Source organism: Uloborus diversus, chromosome 7 (assembly GCF_026930045.1).
Source record: "Uloborus diversus isolate 005 chromosome 7, Udiv.v.3.1, whole genome shotgun sequence".
NCBI lineage: Eukaryota > Metazoa > Arthropoda > Arachnida > Araneae > Uloboridae > Uloborus > Uloborus diversus.
Genome location: NC_072737.1, coordinates 114,199,541 through 114,226,112, shown reverse-complemented (window position 1 = coordinate 114,226,112; position 26,572 = coordinate 114,199,541). Strand labels below are relative to the sequence as shown.

Sequence of the window (26,572 nt, the reverse complement as noted above, 5' to 3'; positions counted from 1 at the left end):
AGGAAAAACTATCGACTCTGACTCCAGAAATTTTAAAACCTTCGACTTCGACTCCTTTACCCGAAAATCAGTCCGACTCCGATTCTGACTCCGACACCCCTAACACTGGTAGAGACTTTGAAGAAAAAAGATCGATTGGAAATTTAAACCTTCAACTCTCGACTCTGACTCTGACTTCTTTGCTCCAAAATCAGTCCGACTGCCACCGACAAGGACATTTAACGACATGGAATAAAATATCGATTTTCTAAAAATAATAGGCCCTTTTGCTGTCCCCTTTATCTGCTATTAATTAATTGAATTATTTATACTTCGTTTTATAATTTCATCCATATTTTGCACTGTTCAAGCATTAATAATTAAATAAATAAAGTAAATAAAGAAAACGATTGGAATTAACTAAACTGATGCGTTGAAAAACACATATTAAAGCCTCTTAGTTAAGACATGGATTCAAGCAAGCATCGGTAGAGAGATGGAAATCAGTGAAAGCAGGTGGTGTTTATTTATTTCGGTGCCGATCGCTTCAGGGAGTGTTGTACAATCGAATGCTTTATATGAGTTAGCAAATATTAGCCTCAGAGATCCCCGTGCCAACCAAATTCTTGGTTTATCGATTTTAAAAGCTCAGATAAATCTGAGCAAGTGGGTCTCTGAAGAGTTTTATTTTAATATTTATATAATAAAATTTGATGCACATGCAAAAAGTTACGATTTTGCGACGTTAATAACAGACACAATAATATGAAAATGTGAAATGTTGGTTGCAATTTTACACAACAACAATATAGATTAACATGACGATATTACGAATAAAGACAAATTTTGAAAACATTACTAAATGGGAAAAAAATCTGATAAACATGTTATAAATAATCATGATAAATCCATAAAAGTTACTTTAGTTCTTTAGATATGTATCCTTCATGAGAAAGAGATGAGAAAATTTTATTAAATTTATTACGACAATTTTTAGCGATAAAGCAGCTAAAATATTGTGAGTCATATGATTTAGCAGCGTTGTTTCATTTGAAATGCTGCTAAGACACGACATCGTGTCAAAGTGGTTGCGATAAAGCAACAATTTTTGAATAATGTTCCCTTGGCTTTACCTTTGTAGCTTTTCATATTTTTTAAAAATTTATTTTAACCCATCTTCAGTTTGTGCTATTCTTTTCTTTTCTTTTTTTTATGCTTACATAACTTTTTCTATTTTTTTAGTGTAATTTTATTTCAACCACTGCGCCTCTCACACTGAAAATTCCCCGCATAAGTTGATTGAAAAAAGTGACTTAAGATATTTTGTCGTCACACTAATAAGAACATAATTGAAATGTTTACTGTCATGCCTGCTGAATATCATGACAAATCAAACGTTGAAGTTCATTCGTTTAATCCGGCTGCAAATTGAAAAGAAATCCGGTTTGTTTTTGGCCCAAATTTGCAATAACAATTGCAAGCACGTATTTTAAAGTTTACCCTTTCCTCAGTACATTAAGTTTGAATTATGCTTCTTTAAAGTTGTGTTTGGAAAAAGCTTGATTGCCATTTCTTACATTGCTCCTTGAAGCTGCAGAACGCATTCATTAAAGTTGAGGCAAAACAATATTATCTTTTTAAATGAATACGAGGCTAATTCCAAGCTTAAATCATTAAGTTTTACAAATAATAAATGCTTGCTTATCTAAGCTAGTTTTGGGGACGGAAAGCAACAAATGCAACATTGTTGCAACAACAGCACAAATGTTCTCCATGTTTTTAAGAGATGATATGAAGTATAATAAGTTATTTTAATTTTTTCATTAAATATTAAGTTATGACTTAATGAAAGCACGACAATTCTGTAATTTGATAACGAAATGCAATGTTCATTTGAATTTCTAGTTGTTAAAGGTGTGCAGATCTTTTGGTGCCTCCAGATATTTTTTAGTCGCAACGATACTTCTGTAAAGAAACTAGTATGTTGTGAGTAGTGATTGCAATACATGACCAAAAATGTCATACCGGTATTCGGTATTTTTTCGAATGTGATACCGGAATACCGGTATTAGGGATTTCTCAAAAAGTGATCGAAACACATTGTTCTGTGGCCATATTTCATATTTTTGTTTAAAAATAGCAATATTTATGAACACTTGTTGTGAAAATATAAAATGAAGGAACAAATCAGGGGTGCCCATCCCCCCCCCCCCAAGTTCAATGGCGCAAATCCCCCCCCCCCACACCAAATTTTCTCAACACTTTTTTCCTTTTTTATTTTTAGTTTTTTTTTAAAATTATTTTAATTATTTTTTTACAACTAGTTATTTATTTTTTAATTTTATTTACTTTTTTTTCAACATTTTAAATTTTTTTTATTTATTTCTTTTTATTGTTATTATTATTATTATTATTTTATTAGAAAAGTTCTGTGCTACGCCAATGATAGACACATATACAAACTAAATAAACAGACGAAATGAAATATAAACAGAATAAAATAAAATTAATAATTAAAATTAAAAATGAATCAATAAATAAATTTAAAATCTCCCCCCCCCCCCATTTTGATGGCGCAAATTGCGCCAAAATCTTCCCCTGTGGGCACCCCTGGCGTATAAATGTCGCATTAAAAAATCAAAGATAGTAAGAAATGTAATGCATTTATTGAGTTGTTAATAAGATGGAAACTCATTTTAGTGCACCGATTTCCGGCAGTGGAAAATACTCTTTCTGGATTCCAGCTGATCGGTGGTACTGTTAATAATGTGCCGTACACCTGCCCTTCATCATGAAATAAGTCGGTATCTTGCGTACTGGTTTTGGATGCATTTTGTGTTTGTGTGTTTCTTTGTAGTGTGTGCAGTATTTTTCTTATTTATAGTTAGCGGGAAAAAAAAGTATATCGCCTACTTTACAACTAAACAGCAGACAAGGTAGTACACCAGTTCCGACGACAACAAATTACCATTTGTGATACTGACAAAAAAAGGATTTTCTCAAAGTTCAGTACAGTTGAGACGCAAATATGAACTTGCATAAATTGATGGTTTTAAGTAGTTAATAGCACAAATACATTCGTTATTACACTCAAAAATAACTTTCACAAAGGGCTCAAGTGAGTCATCAAGGAAATGGAAGAAAAAAAAAACATCGGGCACAAAAATGTGATTTATCACCCCACCTAGTAATGAAAATATTATTTTATAATCTTTCCGACACTTTTATTTATTTTTTTTTATGTTCTTTTATTTGACGCTTTTGAAGTCAAATGTTTGCATCAATAGATTGATTTTGGTATTGTCCCATCGAAAAAGATGTATATTTAAAATTACAGTAGAGATTTAGTAAGTAACACTGAAAATTCTTTTATAAAAAAAGTTTTATTATTTTTACGCTATAACCAAAATACCGGTAATTTTTACCTCGGCAAATACCGGTGCTACGAAACTGCAAAATGGCTCGAAACACCGGTATTCAGGATACCGGTATGCCGGTATCGCAATCACTAGTTGTGACCATCACGAAACTTTCCTTTATGTCTATCTTATGAATTCTTGGATTCAACGGATAATTGCAAATGAAATCACTACTACTGAATTCTGCTATTTGCAAAAGCAAGAAGATTTCGATAATTGGGTCACTGGCCAAAGAGGGAAGTTCCAATTTTAATAGCTTTTTCGATTGATGCAGAAAACACCGTACAAAGACTCGTAAAATGTTGGATTCTTGTTTCAAGGCATGAACCATATGAAGAACATAGACTAATTTTACGAGATGTAATAAATTTTGAAGGCTTCCGGAAAATTTATTTAAATAATACTTTTTAAGTTCAGTAACAAAGGTATCTTCTGATACGCGACAATTACCGAGAAGAAACGAAAATTTAAATAACTTATGAAAATCTTCAAAATTTTATTGCATTACATAGAAGAAGAATTCATTTTCTGTATACAACGAAACTAGAATGCAACATTTTTAGACTATTTGTGGGGTGTTTTATGTGACAATTGATACGTGTGTTGTTACCGTGGAATTCCCCGGTTTGCGCGTGGTTGTATGAGTATCTTCTGATCGTTATTGTTTTAAACATTTTTTCGAATCATCAACTATGATATTTAGTTTTAAAACCTGGTTGCAATCTTTGATGGAGCAAATTTGTTAAATCTACATTTATTAATTTTTTTTACTGCATTACTGTTCCGTGATTTTGGTAATAGTTTTATTTATGGATGGTGTTCATTGTTTGCCACTTTGTGGCCGCTTTTGGCAATTCTTATAACTTTCATCAAAGAAGAATTAAAGTATTTCTGTTATGCTCCTATGCAAATTAAACCCTACCCTGTGTATTCTCCGTTTAAAACGTATTTTGTCTGTCCCCTGCAGCAGTTGTGGCACAGTGTACATAACATGCTTTTTATATCCTCTGGCATTCATAATGCAAAGCGTGTTATTATATTCTTCAGTGTCTGCGGCTTAATATCCTTTTGGAATGTTCTCCAGTCAAGGAGCATAATGTAATTCAATTAAAATAAAAGAAGAAATATATTTCGAAAGCTCAATTTCACAAGAAAATACGAAAAGTTCGCATATTAAAACAACCAATCTTGTTCAAATTAAGAAGTTAACTATAGTTTTTATCGACATAAATTCTTCTCTATTTCTACCGGAAACTTATCAGTGATGATAGATTTTGATCTTTTCTTTCAATAAGAGCTTAATATGATAAAAGTATGCTACAACTGACAACACTTATTTCATTCACTTAACAGAAACAAGGCCAATCGATGTTCTAGTTTCCGCTTCCTGTTTGGGTGATGTGGCTAATATATATATTATTTCCCTGATAACGCTGAAGTATAAAAATAATAATAACTTAACTGAAATCCAGAAGAGAAAGTTATTTATGACCTCTTTTTGTCGCATAACCACTTGAGAAAGAAATTTGAAGCAGTGAGAAGCAAAAGAATGTAATAAGTGGGCGGCTATATAAAGTTTCGAGTAAAACGCATTAAACGTTCAAATTCTAGGCAGGCTTTCTATGAATTTTCTTTCTAAATCATGTTGTGTGTCATAACCTAGCAAGGCTACTAGTATCATCTCTTGCCCCAAAACAGAGGAAAGGTTTTACTACTACTTGCATTTTTTTTTAATTATTGCACACACTGTAAAAAATTTCAGAAACATTACTGTGTATTTCCGTGTAACGTTTCGGTATTTCAACGGTTTTTATCCACTTCCCGGAAATATCAAGTATCATTGTCAAAAAGTTTCCTGAATGGCTACAAGTTGCAGGAATGCAGACATTTCTCTGTTTAATTCAGCAAAACATTGAACAAGATACAAAATACCAAGAAATTCAAGCAGCATTGTAGCGTGCTTTATCGTCTCTCTGTTTAAAAAAATACTTATAGCTCCCAATTTAAAGATTAACTGAGTGTATTTATAAGGTGTATCGACTTAGTTTCAATTACGGATTGTCCGGACTGTTTAAGCTCCCAAAAGGAACGAAAAAGTCTTTGTACTACTTTGCAAGAATTGCAATCATTACTTGCAATTCTTGCTTAGCTTTGGCCATGATTGCAATACTGCTTACAGAGCTATTATATTATTCCTACCTAAGATTGCTTTAAAGTTCTAGAGACACGACTGGCTTTAAACAGGAAGATTTCTGGATTTCTCAGGATAATTTCAAGAAGGTTACTGAGTTTTAGCGGAAAACATTCCTGGTTTTTGCGAGATATGTTACTGGCTGAAATTGGGCACATCAGCTGCCTAATATTTTCGAGGAACGTTTCTGAATCGTTTTTACAGTGCATACATCCCCTTGCTTCTCCCTATGTATCATTGACACCAAGCATCACTTTATTTACAACTAGTGGTACCCGCACGGCTTTGCCCGTAATAGAAAAATTAAAAGGTCTTTTGGTTCGCCTGTATATTTACAGATAATGTGTGATGAATTTTCTCGCCAATTGGCTTGTACCCATGTTACGGTTCCACGTTATGATAATTGCGTATCACGCCAATTGGCTTGTGCCCATGTTACGGTTCCACGTTATGATAATTTCGTAATTTACTCGTCCGTCTTATGATAATTTTGTTCTTAAAATTGGAACAGAAAAAGAACCACAACGAATTTCCGAAAAATCTTTTCGAGGTGCATACCCCCATGCTACAAACTAACTTTGTGCCAAGTTTCATGAAAATCGGCGGAACGGTTTAGGCGCTATGCGCGTCACAGAGATGCTGACAGACAGAGATCCTGACAAACAGAGATCCCGACAGAGAGACTTACTGCTTTATTATTAGTAAAGAAGTTAACTGAAACTTCTACTTTAGAGTTACAGACATTAGCAATGTAATATTTTCGTTAATAGAAGCGTGAATGTGTTCATCATAAAAACGTTTGACTCAAAAACACTTAAGAAAAGTGCTGACTATTTTTTTTTTTATCTACTTCGTAGCACATTTTCAACACTATAATCTCCTAAAATTTGGAAGTAAAAGACCAAAAATTATTATTTTAGGGCTAAAAAATATGTGTTGGACAAAATAGGTCATGTTTTACATTAGATTAGGCCTAACATATATTAAAGTATGCATATAGTTCAGTCGGACAAGTTTATAACGAGCCCCGATTTAACGAAGCTCGGATTTAGCGAGTAAATCAGAAATATTTGGTTGGCACAGTGTGAATTTTATGGGATCGTAACTCGCTTTTAACGAGCAGTCTTTTACTGACAGTATTTTTATACATGAATATACAAACGTCCTAGGGCAAAATAATTAAAGTTAAACATCAAAACTAAAAATGCAGCTTTCTGTTCGATCCTTCTGTTTGTTATGGAATTAAAATTAAATTATTCCTGTTATAAAATAAATTCTAATCAACATAATTTTCTTATGTTTTACAAACAAAATAATCCAAATAAGAAATGCTGTGATAGCCATCACTTCCTCATTTACATAAAAAAATAATTTTGTTAAACAAAGAATAAACATGATTAAGGTCAATACTTTTATAAAATGTGAGCTCAAAAAAACTCATAAAAATAGATCATGTGTTTTTAACAAAGTTGATAGAACATTTTTTCTTAACTCTTATTTGGGCTATTAGGAGAAAATCAGTTGGATATAAGTTGAACTTTTGGGGGAAAGGCCAAGGTCTATGTCATTCCATATGTACTATTCTTTCGCACAACTTAGAATGACAATGTACAATGAAATTTTAAAATGAAAGTGAAAATCCTTTGTGTTTTCTGAGAGAGGGGAGTTTTGAAGGTTAATGCATCTCAAATAGTGAGAGTAATTCCTGATTCTGAAATGTATCACAGACTTCAATGCTATTTTCTAGAAATATTTATATTCCGATTGTTTTCGCATCAATGGATTAAATTGCTATTCAATTAATTGTGAAAGTAATGCATTTAAATCATGACTTATTTTATCCTATCCCTAGTGACCTATTTGGGTAAAATAAGTCATTGACAAAATAGTCGAATCCCGACTTACGCGAGGGAAGCGTTCCAAGACTCCTCGCGTAAGACGAAATTTCGCGTTGTAAAAGTATGTATGTATACATTTTTTTTAGAAACATACCAAATTCTTTCAAAATTTGTAATCACACTTCAAACTGCTTTAAAGCATTCCTCAATTACACATTACAGTTTCTTACCTAAAGAATTGAACTTTTACTAAAAACAAGTTCACAGGAATCGGAGTCAGACGGATTGTGGGATAAAGGAGTCGGAGTAAATCATCCCCCACCCCCTTCCTCGATTCTATATTTCTGCCAACGCTGCGGAGACTCCACAGTTCTGTTGTTGTTGTCGTGTGCCAGCTAGCCTGGCAATTTGGGGTGCGCTGCTTCACTTTTCCAACTGTACCGTAATTTGGTGTGAAGTCCGACTCATACAGTACACACATACCATAGGTATCCGTTTACAGGGTAGGCAAATATTCACATCATAACAACACATTCACACAAAGAAAGGACAAGAGAGAGAAAGTACGTCCATGCCAGAACCAGGATCCGAACCCGGACATTCCTGTCTCAGTCGGACTTCTTTGACCACTAGACAAGGCAGGCGGCACTCCACAGTTCTGGTAAAAACATTTGTTTAGCAATATTTATCTCTGACATATTTATCTCTAACTAGCGTCAATGTTAAATCTACAAAATACTGTTTTGAATGGGTTTTTTTTTCCTACTTCTGAAACCGAATATTGAGAATATATTCGGAATCTACGAACATTTTCAATTTTTAGTGCCAAAACATAATATTTCGAGTTGTCAGTAGTGTTACAAATTTTTTAATTGTTCAAAAAACAACCTTAAGCAACTAAACAAAAAAAAAAAAAAAAACTGTTTTACACATATTCCTCATCAAGAGCTTTTCCCAAAAAAGTTTGTTTGACATAAATCCACCTTTAAGTTCATGATCTAATTCTATTGACCTTATTTTTTTCCTGTAGGTGCTAATGATAATAGTTTTTGAACGGTTCGAAACTGAACAAAAAATTGTTTAAATCTAAAAAAGACTTTTCTGGATATGTTCTTCATCAAGAGCTTTTCCCAGCATAGTTTGTTTGAAGTAAATTCGCTTTTAAGATCGAGCTTTATATTAGTTAATTTTTCCGAAGGCGCTTATGTTAAGTTTTTTTGAGTTGTTCAAAATGAAACGAAAAATCGTTCTAATCAAAAGGGGAAATATAGGAAAGTGAGGATTAAGAGTCCTAACCGAGATCTTTCGGGAAAAAAAAGGTTGTCCAAATCGAACAATTCATTCAAAAGCTATTGAGGGGGGGGGGGGAGGGGCAGACAGACCAAGAGACCGACACTTATTTTCCCTATCTACAAACCCTTCAATCCAATTTTTAATATTTCAACATTTAAAATATTATTTTATACAGTTTTAACTTATTTTTGCTTTTAACAATATTTTAAAGACGCATTAATCCGTCTTTCATGCTTATTTAATTTCCTCTTTAGACTTTACCGAGAAAATATTAAGGGCGGGCGTTTGTTGCCTTTTAATAATATTTTCACCTTTTAGGGATATTCTCACGAAAAATCAGTTTTCTTTTTTTTTTTTTTCTGTTAATGGAAAATCTTATTCTGTCTTACTTTTTGCCTCATTTATTCTATTAGAGACGGTTCAGTTATTACGGGTTTTTTTTCCTTTAAGCTGCTTTCTTCATTGATTTTAGTCATCAATTATGTAATGTTTGTTCAAAGAAAAAAAAAGAAACATTTCGTTGCTAAAAAGCTGCTTGGTCGCGATTATTGATGACTTTAAACCGATATTTTGTAATTGCTTTAATTTTCTTTTCAAAAGTTAATAGCATAATGTTGTTATACTCATACAGTGAAATCCCGTTACAACAAACTTCAGGAGACCGCAATTTTCGTTCGTTGTAACAGGAATTTCGTTGTAATAGAATTTAAATAATGCAATGGAAATTAAATTGGGAGTAAATATTTATTTCGTTTAAACGGATATTTTGTTGTACCGGTATTCGCTGTAACGGGATTTCACTGGATTACCGACAAGCAGATATATTTTACGCCTCACGAGCGTATTTCATGCATTCAGAATCAAAAGTACTCCTCAAAGATTTAATCAAACGTATTTTATCGCTTTGTATTAAAAATATAAATTGAACATCGTGAAAAATGTTGGAGGCGAAACAATTGGATTTTCTTTTTAATGTTACCCCTGAAATGTTTTTTTAAGTTTTTCTTACATTCAAAATGTCAAATTTTACTGAATAACTGTAGTAAAATTTGTTCTTCCCTTACCTGCAGGAGAGATGTCGATTTCTATGAAGTCTGTTATGCAAAAGAAGGAGAAATATCTAAAATGATGCTTTGGAATATACACAAACTAATCCAAAAACAAGATAATTTTACCCTAGATTACTTAAACTGCTTCAAAACGAAAAAATATATTGAACACATTTTATCTAGACATAATAATTTATGTTTTATGAATAAGAGAATGGTATGTGTATTGAATTAAGTAGGAATTTTGGTGATAAACATGATGCAGAAAAGAAAACTTCGTATTCAGCCGTAATATCAGAAGCGTTATCATTTTATACTGAAAGAATGCTGCTACGCAAAAAAAAAGTAGCAATATTTCTTATAATGTTAAAACCTGTAAAAAATATCCACATGACAATAAAATAATAAGTTTGGCAATTATTGCCTGTTTTTGGTAGACTTCATTTTGCTCCATCTGACAAAATTAATATTAATAATCATAATAACTTGCATCAATTTAACCATTTTGCAACAGTAAAAATTTCGTGCGAGAAATTTGCTAAGAAATGTTTCATCTCTAGCACACGAGCAAAACCCGACCTGATCTATTTTATTGCTTTTTTCAATTCTTCCAAAAAGTATCAATTTTTGGAGTAAATACATGTTTACGACAAAAGAAAACATGTAATTAGTAGTAAGCGTTTTAAGAGATATGCTTTTAATAAAGTCGCTTAACTCACTAAGAAGTGCGAACTACTGACCTGTAACAAGAGAAAAGTAAACTTCGTGTAGTCAAACGTAAAATCAAAAGCTTTATCATTTTGTACTAAAGAAATGCTGACAAATAAAAAAGGAAGCTAAAAAAATTTCTTAAATCTGTAAAACATATCCGCATAAGAAAAAAGAAAGTTTTTACTTGTTTTTGATGGACTTCATTGTACCCTACCTGATCCTAATAATATTAATGATACTATGATAATCAGCATTAATTTAACTATTTTACGATAATAAAATTTGTACGGGCCATCTGTTATGAAACTTTACATATCTAGCATACAATTAATATCCGACTTGTTCTATATTACTGCTTTATGCAATACTTTCAAAAAGTATCAATTTTTGGAGTAAATACATGCTTACGACAAAAGAAAACATATAATTAATAGTAAGCGTTTTAAGACAAATGCTTTCAATAAAGTCGATTAACTCAATAAGAAGTGCAAACTACTGACCTGTAAAAGGCTGTAATTACAAATTACATTTACAGGAAAAACAAGCAAAATATTTTTGAATGCCCAAGAATAGCTTTTAAACTTAAATCAAATAACAAACATTTGCATAATGACCGTATTAAGGAGGATTGTTTCGAAAATCCTGATCAAAACTTCGTACGACCTGAAGAAAATGAAAAGGAATTATGATAACTGATAATTAAAAGATTTCACGATTATAAATTTTTTTTGAAGTTGTCTCTTTTAAAGAGAAATGTTTTTTGAATAGAGTAAAAAATAACTTTATTCTAGAATCATGTGAGCCTACGTTCCATTTCAACATATGTTTCTTTTTTTTTCTTTGAGTAAATGCCAGCTATCATGAAATTCGTAGCATTCAAGCCGTTTTGATATGTATTGTACATACTTATACAGAGGAAAAATGAAATGCAACACTAAAGTACAGCTAAAAAGCATCTATAAAACGCGTATTGCAAAATTTCAAGTTTAAATAACTAAAAAAAAGGAAATCAATTGAACGCAATTTTAAGGTTTAAATTGATAGTTTGTAAACGTAACTTATTTTTTTTTATTAAGTTAGTGATGCGCTTTATAGAGCAAAACCATGAAATATTGGGTCAACTCAAGTACAAAATGAATTATTTCATTATCGGATTAAAAGCTTACTCCAAAGCATTGTGTGACACTCTCAGCAATAAAAAATGTCCTTAGTACGTAATCTCATTACACATGTCACAAGGTTTGGTGAATTTTACAGAAAAAGATTCGCCGTCCTAAGAGAATGGTGAGATGGCGAATAGAGAATTTCAGAAGTTGTAATTGAGCTGCGTTCAAAAAAATGTTTGGAATACTGTAACATCGAAGAATAATAAATGTACCGTGAAAATGTGAGAAAATTAATCAAAAGATTTTAGTTATTTTTTCACCTATGATAAGAGTTGAAAGTCTACTTCTACTTCCACAGTTGACGCTCGATTTTAAGAACTTTTTGGGACCACAAAAAAAGTTCGAAACACCGAGAGTTCTTAAAATGGAAAAGCAGCACAAAATAATGTAGATGACTTTTAAGAGCTGAAAGCGTACTTCTACAGTTGACGCTCGATTTTAAGAACTCTTTGAAACACAAAAGTTCGAAGAAACTAAAGTTCGTGAAATAGAAAAGTAGTACAGCTAAGAATAAGGACCTTTTAAGAGTTCAAAGCATTCTTCCTCTTCTAAAATTGACACTTGATTTTAAGAACTCTTTGAAAACAACGAAAAAGTTCGTAAAAATGAAAGTTCGTAATACTGAAAAGTTGTATAAGCTAGAATAGAGACCTTTTAAGAGCAGAAAGCCTACTTCTACTTCTACAATTGATTTTACTCTTTGGAACATGAAAAAGTTTTAAAAAACTAGGGTTCGAGAAATAGAAAAGTAGTGTAAACTGTAGTAGATAATTTTTAAGAGCAGTAAGCCTATTTCTACTTTTACAGTTGACGGTTGACTTTAAGAACTCTTTGGGACACAGAAAAGTTCGAAAAACGAGGGTTTGGAAAATATAAAAGTAGTCAATTCTTTGACACAACGGAAAACGTTCGTGAAAACGACCTTTCGTAAAACCGAAAAGCACCTGAAACTAATTACCATTTATTCTAAGAGTTTAAATGATAAGTTGTATTAAAAACAAAAATTTTATGCCAAAAAATCAGCGTACGCTGCAATAAAATTAGTACGATCGCGACTATTTTAATCATCCTTGTTTATGCATCACACGTTGAAGTCCTTTTTAATTTCAGCTTGTAACATTTTTGAAACGATAAGTTACTCAATTTTATCAATATTAGTAGCCGTTTCACTTTTACTTTGAAATTGTAAATATAAAAATAAATAAATACGTCCAACCCAGACACTGGAAAATTCAGTTCATAAGCTTAACCGTTCTCCAACCAATTTCTTTCTCTCGGGAAAAACCGAAACTAAAACGGAAGTCAAAACAGGTTATACAACCCAAATTCAAAATAATAGAATACCCGAATTGTTTAAACAAAACTTGTCCCTGAGTCGAGAAAAATGAACGCATGCAAATTAAAAAGGGTAAAACTCGTTATTTATGAATGGGTAAATCAATTTAAACAACTTTTCAAATATTAGTTTAACAATAGATCATTAACAAATTAGAAAAAGAGATAGATTTTTTTATATAGGTCAAAATATTAGAATAATTTAATCATTCAATTCAATTTAAAAAAGTAGCGAAAATATTTGCATATCTGTTATAGTTTGTCACAAGTATGGAACTCTGCGCCCGGATAATTGTACGCGCTTTTAAAAGCCTTGCTCAAAATGGGTCGTCAAGGTGATATTAGAAAAAAACCGAAGTTACATATTGTATTATTTCTTAAAGTTAGAAAAAAACTATCCAATTCAATTCAAGTCAACGTTTTGCAATCTATGGTTTGTAAGATTTTGAAGGAATATAGAAGGGCTGACCAACTAAAAAGTAACCGAAGTAAACAAGGTAGAAAAATTGTAACACATGATGGCAGAGATGAATCCAAATTAAAGTAAATCGTCCAAAGTTATCGTTGAAAAATTCTTCTTTTGTCCATAAGTGTTAGACAGAATGTATAGTTATCTTGTCCAAGCAACCTACACTTGAACGGATGCATAAACTGCAGTTTTAATTGCGGATCTACGAAGTAAGATCAAATGTAAACATGAAGCAGAAACGTGCACGACTCTCCTAGAGCAAAGAGAAGCTCATACAGGAGCAAAAAGGTTAGAAAAGTATTATATTCAGTGATGATCTTTTTTTGAAATATCTGTGAACAAAAAATTTGGGTTGACGTTAATCTTGTGTAAGACGTTCTCAACAATTTGACACATCCTTTTTGGTTTGTGGGTGCATGAGGGCTGCTGGAATTGGGAAATTATATATATCTTAAAATAACACAATGCCTGACTTCCACTATTTATCAATAATACTGCATGATACTTCATCTGAGGCACAGCAGTTACACATTTAGTGACACATTTTATCTTTCAGCAAGATTCTACTCCGTGTCATGTCTCTAAATCGACTCATAGATTTTAAACAGAAGAAGGAATTTCGGTATTGAACTGATAAAGCAACTCTACCAATCTCAATACGATCAAGAATTTGTGGTACCGTCAAATCTAAAGAAAACTGTTCAAGCCGTGGTGCCCGCCAACAAAATTGGGCTCGTTGCCGCATTGAAGAGGGTATGGAAACAGTGTCATAAACTATTAATGTAAACAGGTGGTAGAATCCGTGTGTGAAAGGATTAAAGCATTGAATTCAGCAAAAAGTGATGCATTGGAGTATTGATATTGAATTTTTTTTTTTTTTTTTTTTAAAGTGTTTTCCTCCCATTAATTTAAATATTCGTATTTTTTGCCTCAATGAAAACCTTCATCACTATAAACTTTTGGATTATTCTGTTTAAGGTTATTTCTAATTGAGTAAATTTGAAATGAAAGGCACACTTTAAGGGCTAAGAAAGGTGGCACGTTCATATAAATACCTAATTTGCATTTATATTTGGTTAGAATAATTTTTTTTCCAAAAAGTGAGAAGTACTATTCTATTATATTGAATTTGGGTTGTATACCCAAAGATTTCCAGTCTTACATCCTGGAATTCATCAGAAAAGAGCTACATCGATATTTGTAGAATTCATATATATATATATATATATATATATATATATATATATATATATATATATATATATATATATATATATATATATATATATATATATATATATATATATATATATATGCGGTTTTTATTTCGTAAAAGGAATGAAAAATTACATTGTTCTGAGGGAGGGAATACTCTGCAGATCTACCCGAGCGGTTCGAAAACGGAACAGATCGTAAATTAGAGATGCGAAAAATCGAGTTTTGACAACTTACTTGAGAAGCAGCCTGATGATTCTGAGGCCAAGTCTGTCGATGAGGAAGCCCCATATGAAGGCGCTGAAACCGACACAGAAGATACCGATCGTGTAGGCAAGGTTCAGCACTTTATCTTGGGCTACGCAACCGACTTCTACAGAAAGCTCTACCTGAAATGAAATAATCAATAGAAATTTAGTTGTTGTGCAGTGATCTTTACAGTTGCACAACAGTTGAATATACACTCACTGGCCAGTGAATTAGAAACCTTTGATATTTCAGATTGGTTTTAGGGAGCATGTTCTGCTGGCATGGAAGTGGTGCCCTGTTATTCCTCGAGGGAAAACAAACGACCATGCGATACCTAGACATACTGGCAGATCAAGTGCACCCTGCAATGTTGCATTTTTATCCAGCTGGCAACGGATACTTTATGGACGATAATGCAACCATACATTGTGCCAGAAGTGCTGAATATTGGTTCGCTGAGCATCAGTCTGACTTCCAACACCTTTCCTGGACATTGCATAGCCCAGATCTTAACCCCATAGGAAATGTGTGAGATATGGTGGAAAAAAGCATCCGACAGCACTCTCCTCTTCCATCTGATTTACAAGATCTAAAAAGGTGCATAGCCAACGTATGGTACTCTCTGGATGTAAATGTACTCCAGAAGCTAGTAGACTCGATGCCCAAACGAATCAGAGCATTTATCCGTGCAAAAGGTGGTCCACTAAAATATTGATCTTGGGTTTCTAATTCATCGGCCAGTGAGTGTACGAGGGTTGGAACCTTAACATATTTATTTACACTTTTCTTGAAAAGTGATACGTGATACCAAGGTTTATTTCCCATTAATATAGTGATTGTGTAACAACCCGTTTCCAACGACGTGAAACTCGTAGTACCCCTATAGCAGCGCCTACTTTGTCGATAGTTCGAATGGAGCGGTCTACTGCCGCAGGAATCTCCAGAATAATTCCGAAGTGTGTTCCACGAAATAATTCCTTCGTCTTAGGATCTAAGTCAAAATTACGAAGACTTAAGTCTTTGTAACTTTAACGTAATCCCAAAGATTGAGAAATCCCTTTTGTGGAACCCGTTTCACAACTGTTCCAGAGATTCTTGCGGTAGTAAACCACTCCATTCGAACTATCGAGAGAACACGCGCTGCTACAGGTGTGCTAAGAGTTCTTCACCGTTGGAAACAAGTTGTACACAATGATGGCGACTATATTGATGGTCAGTGAACCCTGGTCTCGTGCATTACTTTTGTATTTGGTGTAGTGTAAATAAATAATTTCCACCATTGAAGTTCCGGCCTTTGTACTTTTTTGTTCCCTTTTTGTCATAATCAGTCGTTTGAGGGAAAATATTCAAGATTTTTGCCCATAATTACGATTCATATGATTTTGTTGCTCTCCGTCAAGTAGTCTATTTTTAATTAAAAAAATATCTAAGTTACGCCACACGTTGTGGGGAAAAGTAAATCACAACTATACGTTTATTTGAATACTTTCAGTGTTTTAGCCCTTTTGGGGACCGTAGGTCTATATTTACTGTCAACATACTCAATTTCTTTTGAAGTGCAAAAACGTTTCGAACGTTTTTAAAAGCCATTAGTGCAAATGACCATGTTTTCCGGGCTTTGAGTATATTTTTAAAAACAATGATACAAGAAAGATGCAAAAAAACACTTCAAAACAAATTAACCGACCTCTTTGGAAAAAAAAAAGTAAAAAGGAAGACAAAGCAAGGCTGTGTGAATATTTATCATTTTTTCCATGAACGCGTTTTTTACGAGCACTTGGTTATAATAAGCAAATATCGCGGTCCCTTCTCTCCCGTAATAAACGAATTCGATTGTACTACCTACGTTGCAGTTGATTTCAAAAAAAGATAAAATTCAAATCATTAAAACGTGGCTGTATTCTTTCGCTTAGAATTGATTGAATACAAAATACCAATAATTAAGAAGAAAATTCCATTCAATGTTTGTTTGAGATAAAGATCGAAAAAAATAAATATATATACTAGTTTTATTGGAAAATTTCCTGACGAAAGAAGCAAGTTTCAAACGGCCTTGGTTAAACACCGGCACTACTTTGACTTTCAATGGCGCTCAAAAAAAGACACAATTAATAAAGAGAATCCTTCCGAAGAGATAACGGTAATGAATGCTATTCTATGACCTTAAAAAACATGATACATACTGCTAATCACAAGGTTAAATCAATCAATACAATTGCCACAGCTTTTTCAATGACTTGACGCTAGATTCATAAAAGCAACAAAAGCTTTATCATTTTTACTTTCTTCTATATCTAATATATAGAAGAAAGTATTGGATTCGTGCAAATTTTCGAATTTCGAATTTTGACGGATTCGAACGTTTTGAGGTGTGCTGAGTCCATTTCGACCATTTTTGGAAAATGTCTGTCTGTCTGTATGTGTGTGTGTATGTGTGTGTGTATGTGTGTCACGTCTGTGTGTGACCAGTTTTTTGTGGCCGCTCTACAACAAAAACTACCGCATGAAATCGAACGAAATTTGGTACACATATGTGCCCCTATGTGAACTTGTGCCCATTAGTTTTTGGCGCGAATTCCTCCAAGGGGGGTGGAGCAATGGGACGTTTTTCGAGTTACGCGTGCTTGCTATTACTCAGGAAGTAACTGGCGGAATCAAACAAAATTTGGTCCATATGTTGGTATTAACAGGAACAGGTGCTGATTCAATTTTGGTGTCAATAACTCAAACGGGGGTTGAGCTATAGAACGTTTTTTGTCGTCAATTGTGACTGCTGTATCTCAAGAAATAATGAACGGAATGAAAGAAAAATTTATCGGCAAGTAGCCCTTAGTGGGTATAAGAACTGATTTTATTTTTGTGTCAACAGCTAAAAAGGGGGTAGCGCAATCACCCGTTCTTTTTTTCCATTTTGAGTGTCCTATCTCAAGAAGTAATGCTACGTTCTGGTTGAAATTTGGAATATATGTGAATCCATGTGTAAACAGGCTTTGGTTCAATTTTGACGCCGATCGCTCCAAGAGGTGTTGATTTTTTTTTTTTTTTTTTTTTTTTTTGCGAATAAAAATATTTTTATTAATGCAACAATAAGAAAGATAAATCGTAATAGATTGTCTTCTGCGTATTTCTCGTGATTTTAATTGTATGGAAATGATAGGAAATATTATCTCAATGATTTAAAATTTTTAACTGTTGCCATCTTATGTTTGTTAACAAATAAAATATTTGTAATTAATTCAAGCAAGGCTTTTAAAATAACTTTCAATTTTCGCTCTTTGCTTTGCTTTTGCAATAATTCAGACATTGGGATAGTCGTCAAGTTTTTGCATGTGTAATTTTGTTTTTGTTGGGAATATTGCTTCCTCGTCAAGCATGGGGAGGGATCAGAAAAAAAAAAAAAAGAAAAATATAGAAGAAAGTTTCGTGATGGCCACAACATACTAGTTTTTAATGTATACATTTATATATGCCTGTTGAAATTTATTGGAGGGTATTTTAGAAGTCTTTCCGACATTTTGGGGCGATCTTTGGGGCGCTCAGTAGTTTTTAGGAGTTGCGCTTTTACGTTTGGGGGATGAGCAGCTCTGCATATGTGTACCTGTATGTTTTTATATTTGTATTTATATACTGTCAGCTCCGCTTAGTCGATTATCGTCGGTTCCAAGAAATATAATTTGACTAAGCAGAATATTTGATAAAGCGGGGAAATTTTCTTTACTTTTCTAAATTGACAACATTTTTCTTAAAAATTAAAAATTATAAATCAATAGCTATACAAAGAAAATAGCAATTGTTATTTGTAAAAAGTTTTTGAAATAAGCTAAGTAAACAACAAAATAGTTTACTAATTAATTCATATATTATAGTATATATGAAAATTATAAAAAAAAGTAACTTTCAACATGATTTATGAAATGTTTGTCTGAGAACCTTATTTCAGTACAATATTTTTTGGAAAAAAAACTGGAATAGTGGATTGCTTGCTCCAAGGTCTTTTGAGAATACATTTCCAAGTCCTTTTCTCCCTTCTCGTCTGTCGTGTTTTACATTTAATATTTTCCAATTTATTAACGTCTGAAATATGTACATATTTTTTTCTGTTATATAATTATCGACACCCAGTTTATTATTTTTTGCAATGGCAACGTCAAAAGAAATCAGATAGAATGGAGGAAATGTTTTGATTAAAAATGGAAGTTTTTTGTCAAGCCCATCGAAGGCAAAAAATATTGTTTTATATTTTAACTTCTGCAATTGTTCTAACTTAACTTATTTCTATTTTATTCAAAAATAATTTAACAAAAATATTTGCAAAAGCTGAAAAATATCATTCGAATATCCGGGGAAATTATTCGATTAAGTGGAGATCTTTAACATTGCGTCTATGGGGAAACATTCGGTTCCGGGAGCTTTTATCCATATAAGCAGGGCATTTGTTTATCCGTTACCCGATTAAGCGGGGCTGACAGTATATATACATTGATAAAAGTTACATAGATATGATAGATATAGAGGCGGAAAGAGAGCAGTGAAAGCTCGTACACAAGCAAGCATTAAGTTGCTTCAATGTAACACGAAAACAAATTTTTAAATTAATATTGAAAAAAAAACTGATAATTTTTATGGTTTTTGGTTATCTTTCTTTTTTTTCCTATGCATATGCGCTCAAAACACAGTCAGGGATTGTCGACTAAAATTCGCTTTTCGAGCAATCTTTAGAGGAGGAAGACGGCGAATTTGGAGCTGCTTGGAGCAGTAAAATCGAGAATTTCGAGCAGATTTTAGCAGTAAAAACTTAATTTCTGTATCAAGGTAGAGTTTTTGTACACATCTCATACACTGTAAAAAAAAAATCCGAAACGTTACTGATTATTTCCGTGTAACGTTTAGGGTTTTCAATGCTTTAATGCTTTTTATCCACTTCCTGGAAGAATCAAGTATCAGTGTCAAAAAGTTTTCTGAACTGCTACAAGTTGCACGAATGCAAACAGCTCACTGTTGTGAAAAATATTTTTAGCTCCCAGTTTAAAGATTAACTGAGCGTATTTATGAAGTGTATCGGCTTCAGTTCGTTTACGGCTCGTCCAGACTGATTAAGCTCCCAAAAGCAGCGAAAGAGTCCTTGGACTAAGTAACATTTGCAAGAATTGCAGAGGAGGAAAATTCTGAAGACTTTCTTGCAATTCTGTCTTAGCTTTGGCTATGTTTCTAATACTGATTTTGGATCTTTCTTGATAAATCAGGAAGGTATCACGCTATTATATTATACCTAATTAAATTAATCTCAAGTTCCAGAGACACTACTGGCTTTAAACGGGAAGATTTCTGAAAGTTTCAGGTAGCTTCCATGGTAATTTCAGGAAGGTTACTGAATTTTAGCGAAAAACATTCCTGGCGTTTTCAATTTATGTAATTGGCAGGAATTGGACACATCAGCTGCCCATTATTTCCAGGGACGCTTTTGGATCGTTTTTAGTGTACACACAAACACGTATAAGCCATGATAAAATAATAAAAGAGGAGATTAAGGGTGCAAAAACACCATAACTCCAAGCAACTACGGAGCTCCCTTAATCTCACTTTTTATTATTAATTTTTTCTTTTTTTCACTTATTGAGAAGTACCATGCTTTTTAAATGAACTAAAAAGTATAAAATAACCTCACTTAGCTTCATGTGGATTTACAGCCCGATACAATTGCAGATTTTTTTACAGATTGTCTGAGAAATTTGTGATTATGAGTTCTTAATAGCTATCAAAATACTTGTGAGCTTTTAAAGGAAAAACATGGGGTGCATGTACAATATATAACTATAAGTGAAAGGTTATCAATGAGAAAACTTAAAATTGTTAGTTAATTTTTAAATGCATCAATTGTCTGTTGCGTGCGCCCCATATTTTTCCTTTTAAAGCTCACAAATATTTTGAAAGCTCTTAAAAACTCATAATCATAAATTTTCAAGACAATCTGTAAGCAATTCAGAAAGTGTATAGGGCTTTAAACCTACATGAAGCTTAGAGAAATTATTTTATACTTTTTGTTCATTTTAAAAACATGGTACTTTAAAACTTTTTTAATTATTATTATATAGCCATTTCCTTCAAAAGTATACTTTTGACAGCGGTGGGAAAGTAAAACCAACGGCACTTTTTTGTTACTAAAAAGTAACATCAACAAACGATTTGTTTTCTTCTTTTAATTTTTTCATTATTATTCCCCAGCCTTCTTTTTTTTTTTTTTTTTTTGAAAAAAAAAAATGTATTTATTGTGATGTGATTTGTATTTTCACTTCCTTTTTCTTGAAAACGTTAAAATAATTTTTTATTCAAAAAATATGTTAACTGCATTGTTTAAAAAGTGCTACTACTTTATTTGCTCGATTTTATTCTACTAGACTAAAAATGGGGGCTGAGTTTTAGCTCGTCATTGGCCATGACTGTCCCCCAAAACACCCTGCATCGTTTTCGAATTATTCGCATTCTTTGCTTACGTTCGACGAGCACAACCGCTAGCTACCGGTTAGTTGATGATATGACAGCTAATGATCACGCGATTCAACCAACCAATCAACAGCTCAAAACGGTAACCGGTGCATTTTTTTGCAATTGTTTTCAGAAGTGTTTCCAGAAATAAAGTTATTAAACCAGGGTTGGCAAAAACCCGGTTTTTTTAAAAAAAGCCCATGGACCCAGGGTTTTTTGGGTTTTTTTCAATAAAACCCAAAAAAACCCAACTAAAGCTGGGTTTTTTAAAACAAAAGTGGGTTTTTTTGTCTTTTTTTATGGAAAATATGGGGTAGTAGCGTATTGTATCGTAACTATATGGGCAAAGCACAAATATTGTCTTGGGGTAAAAAAAGCTGGAAAATTCAGCGTTTTCTGAAGAAAAGTAAAAAAGACAACAAAACCAAAGAATGGCGAAGTTTCTGATTTTTTTTAGTTTCCATGATTATCAACAGTTAAGGCAGAGTTACTTCTCGAGTGATAAAATCTATTGTTCGTTTGTAATTACTACATTTTTTTTTTTTTGCATTTTACTTTATTGTATTTCATTTTGTTATGCAAAACTACTGTAGAACCTCAAGTAGTTTAAATCCCTTTTTACTGAATTCCAGCTTAATCAATACATTTCTTTGAATTTTATGTTGCCTGTTTTTCTATTTCTGTGCACAGAGTAACAAATATTAAACTTTTTCGTAAGATAATGAAAATACTGTACATCCTTTTTCTGTTTTCTGTCCGACCGTTTGAAAACCTGTTAATTTCTAAAAAATATACCTTGTTTATTCGAGATTTGTGACTTGTTGGTTTGCAGAAAATAATTCACATGAAATCCTTTTAGCTAGCTAGAGTAGTTTCCTCTGTATAGTCTACAAATATTGAGAAAATCAGATGTGACAGGACTTAGTCAAGATAATTTGAGTTATCTATTGACCAGTTAAAGAAAAAAGTTAAATATATTTATTTAAAATCTTTGAAGTGTTTTTTTTAGTGCTGTTAAGAGTTAAGAAATACTATTAAAGTTCAAAATTCATTTTTTATATCCATTGTCTGTGGTGAAGAACAAATAAAAAAGAAGTTTAAATTGTGAAAGTATTTAAATTAATTAATTTTTAAAAAACTTCTCGGAAATTTAAAAAAACCCAAAAGTGGGCTAAATCATGGGTTTTTTTAAATGGGTTTTTTTCAAAAAAACCCACTGGGTCCAACCCAATTGGGTCCAATCCGGCCAACCCTGTATTAAACTCATACTTCATACTGAAATAAAAAATATTTTTGATGATTTTTTGATCTCTTATGACAGTGGTGCCAAACATTTTTCTACTTGAGACCACACCTCATATTAAAATGATTCTAGCGGTTCAGAAAATAACTAAAATTTGAAAATGTTCAACATTTTTTTAAATTACATGTGAAAACGAGAAAAAGGAATGAAAATTAAAAACCAATGATTGATGTAATCATTACTTGATGCATCTTTTTTTTAATTGCATCAGTTTATCAGAAACCAATTCTGAATATTTAGCTCAATTTTTGACGTTCTCATTAAACGTGCTTTTCGATTTGTTGACTTTAAAGAAGACCACGGGCCACACGTATCAACTTCACAGATCGTATGTGTCCCTCGAGCCGCAGGTTGGGTGCCACTGTTCTTATGGTATAACTTTTACACTGTTTCGATTCATTAGTATTCTTTTCGTGAAACATTTAGCGTAAACAAAAAATCTGAAAAGAAAACCTGAAATTTATTCAAAACTCTTGCTTTTAAAAACATATATAAATCAACTACTACGCACAAATTCGAAAAGAGAAAAAAAGGACATTGAAAAAAAAAAAGGTAAGTAATGATTCAAGATTGCAATCTTTGATTAAAAAACTTCAGAAACAAATTTGATATTTTTTCGAACGCTTTACTAATTCTAAAATTTACCCTATGAATTAAAACAGTACGTTTCAAGTCTGAAAAATACGTTCCCTGATAATTCGATAAGTGGCGTGTGGGGGGGGGGGGGGGTAAGGATTCTGTCATTCCCATACAGCTTGACAAATATGGAAATTAATGCGGAAAAATTTTCATAATCATTCTTTTTCCGTTACTTTTATTTCGATTCACGTTTCTACAAATGAATTTATAATTTATCATACCCATCAGGATAAATTTAATTGATTATTAAATTTACTGACTTCTGGTTAGAAAGTTAACGATGGTGTCGCAGCGGCCAATGAAGTTCTTAAACGTAATTTTCATAATCGACTTTTAAAATGTGAAGCAGAGGCTGAAACAGATCAAATGCTACAGAATATAGATTGCAAAAGATTAAAATAATCTTACTACTATTATATATGCGAAAGTTTGTCTGTATGGATGTATGGATGTTTGTTACTCTTTCACGCAAAAACTACTAAATGGATTTTGATGAAACTTCACAATAATATAGCTTATGCATCAGAATAACACATAGGGTAGTTTTCGTCCCATTATGGGGGCAAAACCCCCTTTGGGAGGCAATAAAACACAATTTTAGTATAAATTCTCTAATATGGGGATGAAAAAATACTTGCACATATTAACATTATATGTCCATCGAAAGCTCTGATTTTTCTGCTGAAGATGGCACCTTTTCGAAATTTCTAAGTAGAATAAAAAACGAGTTATGAGCTTTTTAGTTCCATGTTCGAAGGCTTTCCTTAACTCAATACAATATTTAGTGTATCATCTCAACTCCCTGTCGATAGCGACTATTGTATTGTTGACTATCTTTGCTTTTCGTGACTGTTCAAGGCTTTTCTCGAGTCAAATCTTGAAGTAAGATTTTTGCACAAGATTGGCAAATAATACATGGATTTGGCTGATTTTTTTTCCCATTTTAATGCAACTTTGAGGCAATTAATGTTTTTTTTTTTTTTTATTTATTTGTATTGACTGGGTATATTTAATCGATCAGCTGGAATCTAGCCAAACTTTTTTTGTGGAATCATTTCAATAGCTAAGGCATTTGGCATTTTTTTCAACTGTCGCTGTTTTTGAAGCTCAAGACTACGCAGTACTGTGTTTCTCGGTTTTCACCATGTAACCGAATATCGCCATTTCTTTAATACTTCTTTAAATTTGTTAACACGTAAAATAATTCGCCAACTAATTCGCAAATTCATAAACAGCGCAAAAACTTCCATTACTTTGTCTTTGCACACAATTTCATACAATTGCCAAATTTTTACTGTTTATTGGAAACATTTCGGGTAGCATCATTGTTGATCCCATTTTGGGACGATTTCTACGGTAAGAAGTTATACATTATACAATAATTTAGATTGCCGGTGTAGCGCTGGATATTATGCATTTGATGGAGATCGGGATTATAAGGGAACTGTTTCACTTTATTTAAGAATAGTTGACCTCACTCGAATAGGTTTTGTTTTCTGAATTACCGGGACCACCGTGACAAAGCGCGCGCTCCATTCGTCGCCGCGCGTTCTTTCTACCCGAATTACCCATGACTTCTTTGCAACTCCTGAACGTTTTCGTGATTTATTTTTTGTGATTTTTGGGTGTCTTCTCAGTTTTGCCGACATTTCATTTACTCCCCTTCCCCCTAATTTTCAGTTTTAATCATACCTTTTGATACATTTAAGGGGACAGACAATTTGAAATGTCGACGAAACTAGAGACAAACAATTTTTTGGTAACTATTTGACCTTTGCCTGTAATGACCATTAACTTAAATCAATTGAAAAAAACTACATCAACGTGAGCGAAGCCGCGGGTAAGAGCTAGTACTGGAATATAACTGTTTTCGAAAGTAACAGTTTTGCTTTTATTCGAAAATATCATTTCAAGTCTAAGTCGTTTCTTTAAAATTGGGAGGGGGGTGGGGGCCTTGTTTTGACACATTCCTCAAATTTTGAATAATTGTTTCATTTTGGTGAGTTCAGCCAGACTGCAGGAATTTCGCGCCCATTTGCCTGGTGCTGGCGGTAATGATGCGGTAATATTTGATGAACAAGAGCGCCAAATTCGAATCGCAACGTGATCCATAATTTGTTTTATCAATACTGCAAATGCTTTTGATTTGCAGATTGATAAATGTTAATGATCCTACTGCATATCCTTCTTGTGCATAAATAGTAGCATGTGAGAAAGCATTTTAATAAATCAAATTTAGAAAACAAATAACGAATATAAAATTAACAAAATTTCGAGTTTCAGTGCATAAGGAAAGGAAATTTGGGCACAAAACACCGATTGTGTAGAAGATTTCGGTCGAAACTAAAATGCGCTAAAAGAGTCAACGCAAAAATTGTATGTGGTCATCCAATACTATACACGGACCCTCTTCCCCTGCCAATAAATTTTGAGCGGTGACAGCATAGAGGGGAAGACGTCCCCCAAAACCTGTCAGCCGCTCCACGTAGAGGGGAAGGAAAACGCTACAGCTTTCTCTCTCTCTCTTCCGAAAGCTAGAAATTTTCTGTCTGATGAGTCCTCTTAAGTTGGTGGAACGCAACCTTTGTGATCTGGGACGGTTCATGGATGCCGACCATCTCGTCGTTCGCCTCGCTCTATCCAAACGCGCTCTTGCGAACCAATAAAGGGGGACCAGGCGGGGCCTTCGCGATTCTCCTCTACTACTACTCTCTTTTTCTCCGGGCCAAACACTGAGGGGTTGGAGGCGCATGTGACGTCATTCGTTGAGTCGAAAGGTCGAAGAAGTGTCCAAGTTCAAATCGGACATTCGATTGCACGTGGACAACGTGATGAAGTTCATCGTTTTTTTTCATGTCCTGATGGTATTTCACTGGAATTTTGCTGCAAAAAGCCTGTATTTCGAAGAAGGATAACTTTTAAGGTACGTATTCAATTTCTGTTTATATTTATGTCTTATAAAAAACTTTTAAAATATTTAACTGCCGAAATGATGTATTTAGTAATTTGGCTATTAGTTATTCACTGTTAAAGATAATCATGATGCTCTGATTTTTTTAATATTATTTTTTCTGGAATTAGATCTGGATTTAATTTAACTTCTCCCAATATATAATACATTAATAGTATATATATATATATATATATATATATATATATATATATATTCTACAATGGGAAGGAAAAGGGCAAAATCTGCATAAATGAGTTTTTGAGATATTTCAGGCATTAGA

At 32.9% G+C, this 26,572-nt stretch overlaps 1 protein-coding gene across 1 annotated transcript in view; it reads right to left on the bottom strand.

The window, feature by feature from the left end:
- LOC129226068 (equilibrative nucleobase transporter 1-like) overlaps positions 1-26,572 on the bottom strand; it is a 130,865-nt gene that overhangs the window by 52,076 nt on the left and 52,217 nt on the right. The window contains exon 2 of the mRNA XM_054860652.1: positions 14,903-15,054. Coding sequence (XP_054716627.1) covers positions 14,903-15,054 — 152 coding nt within the window. The remainder of the gene's footprint in view (positions 1-14,902; positions 15,055-26,572) is intronic.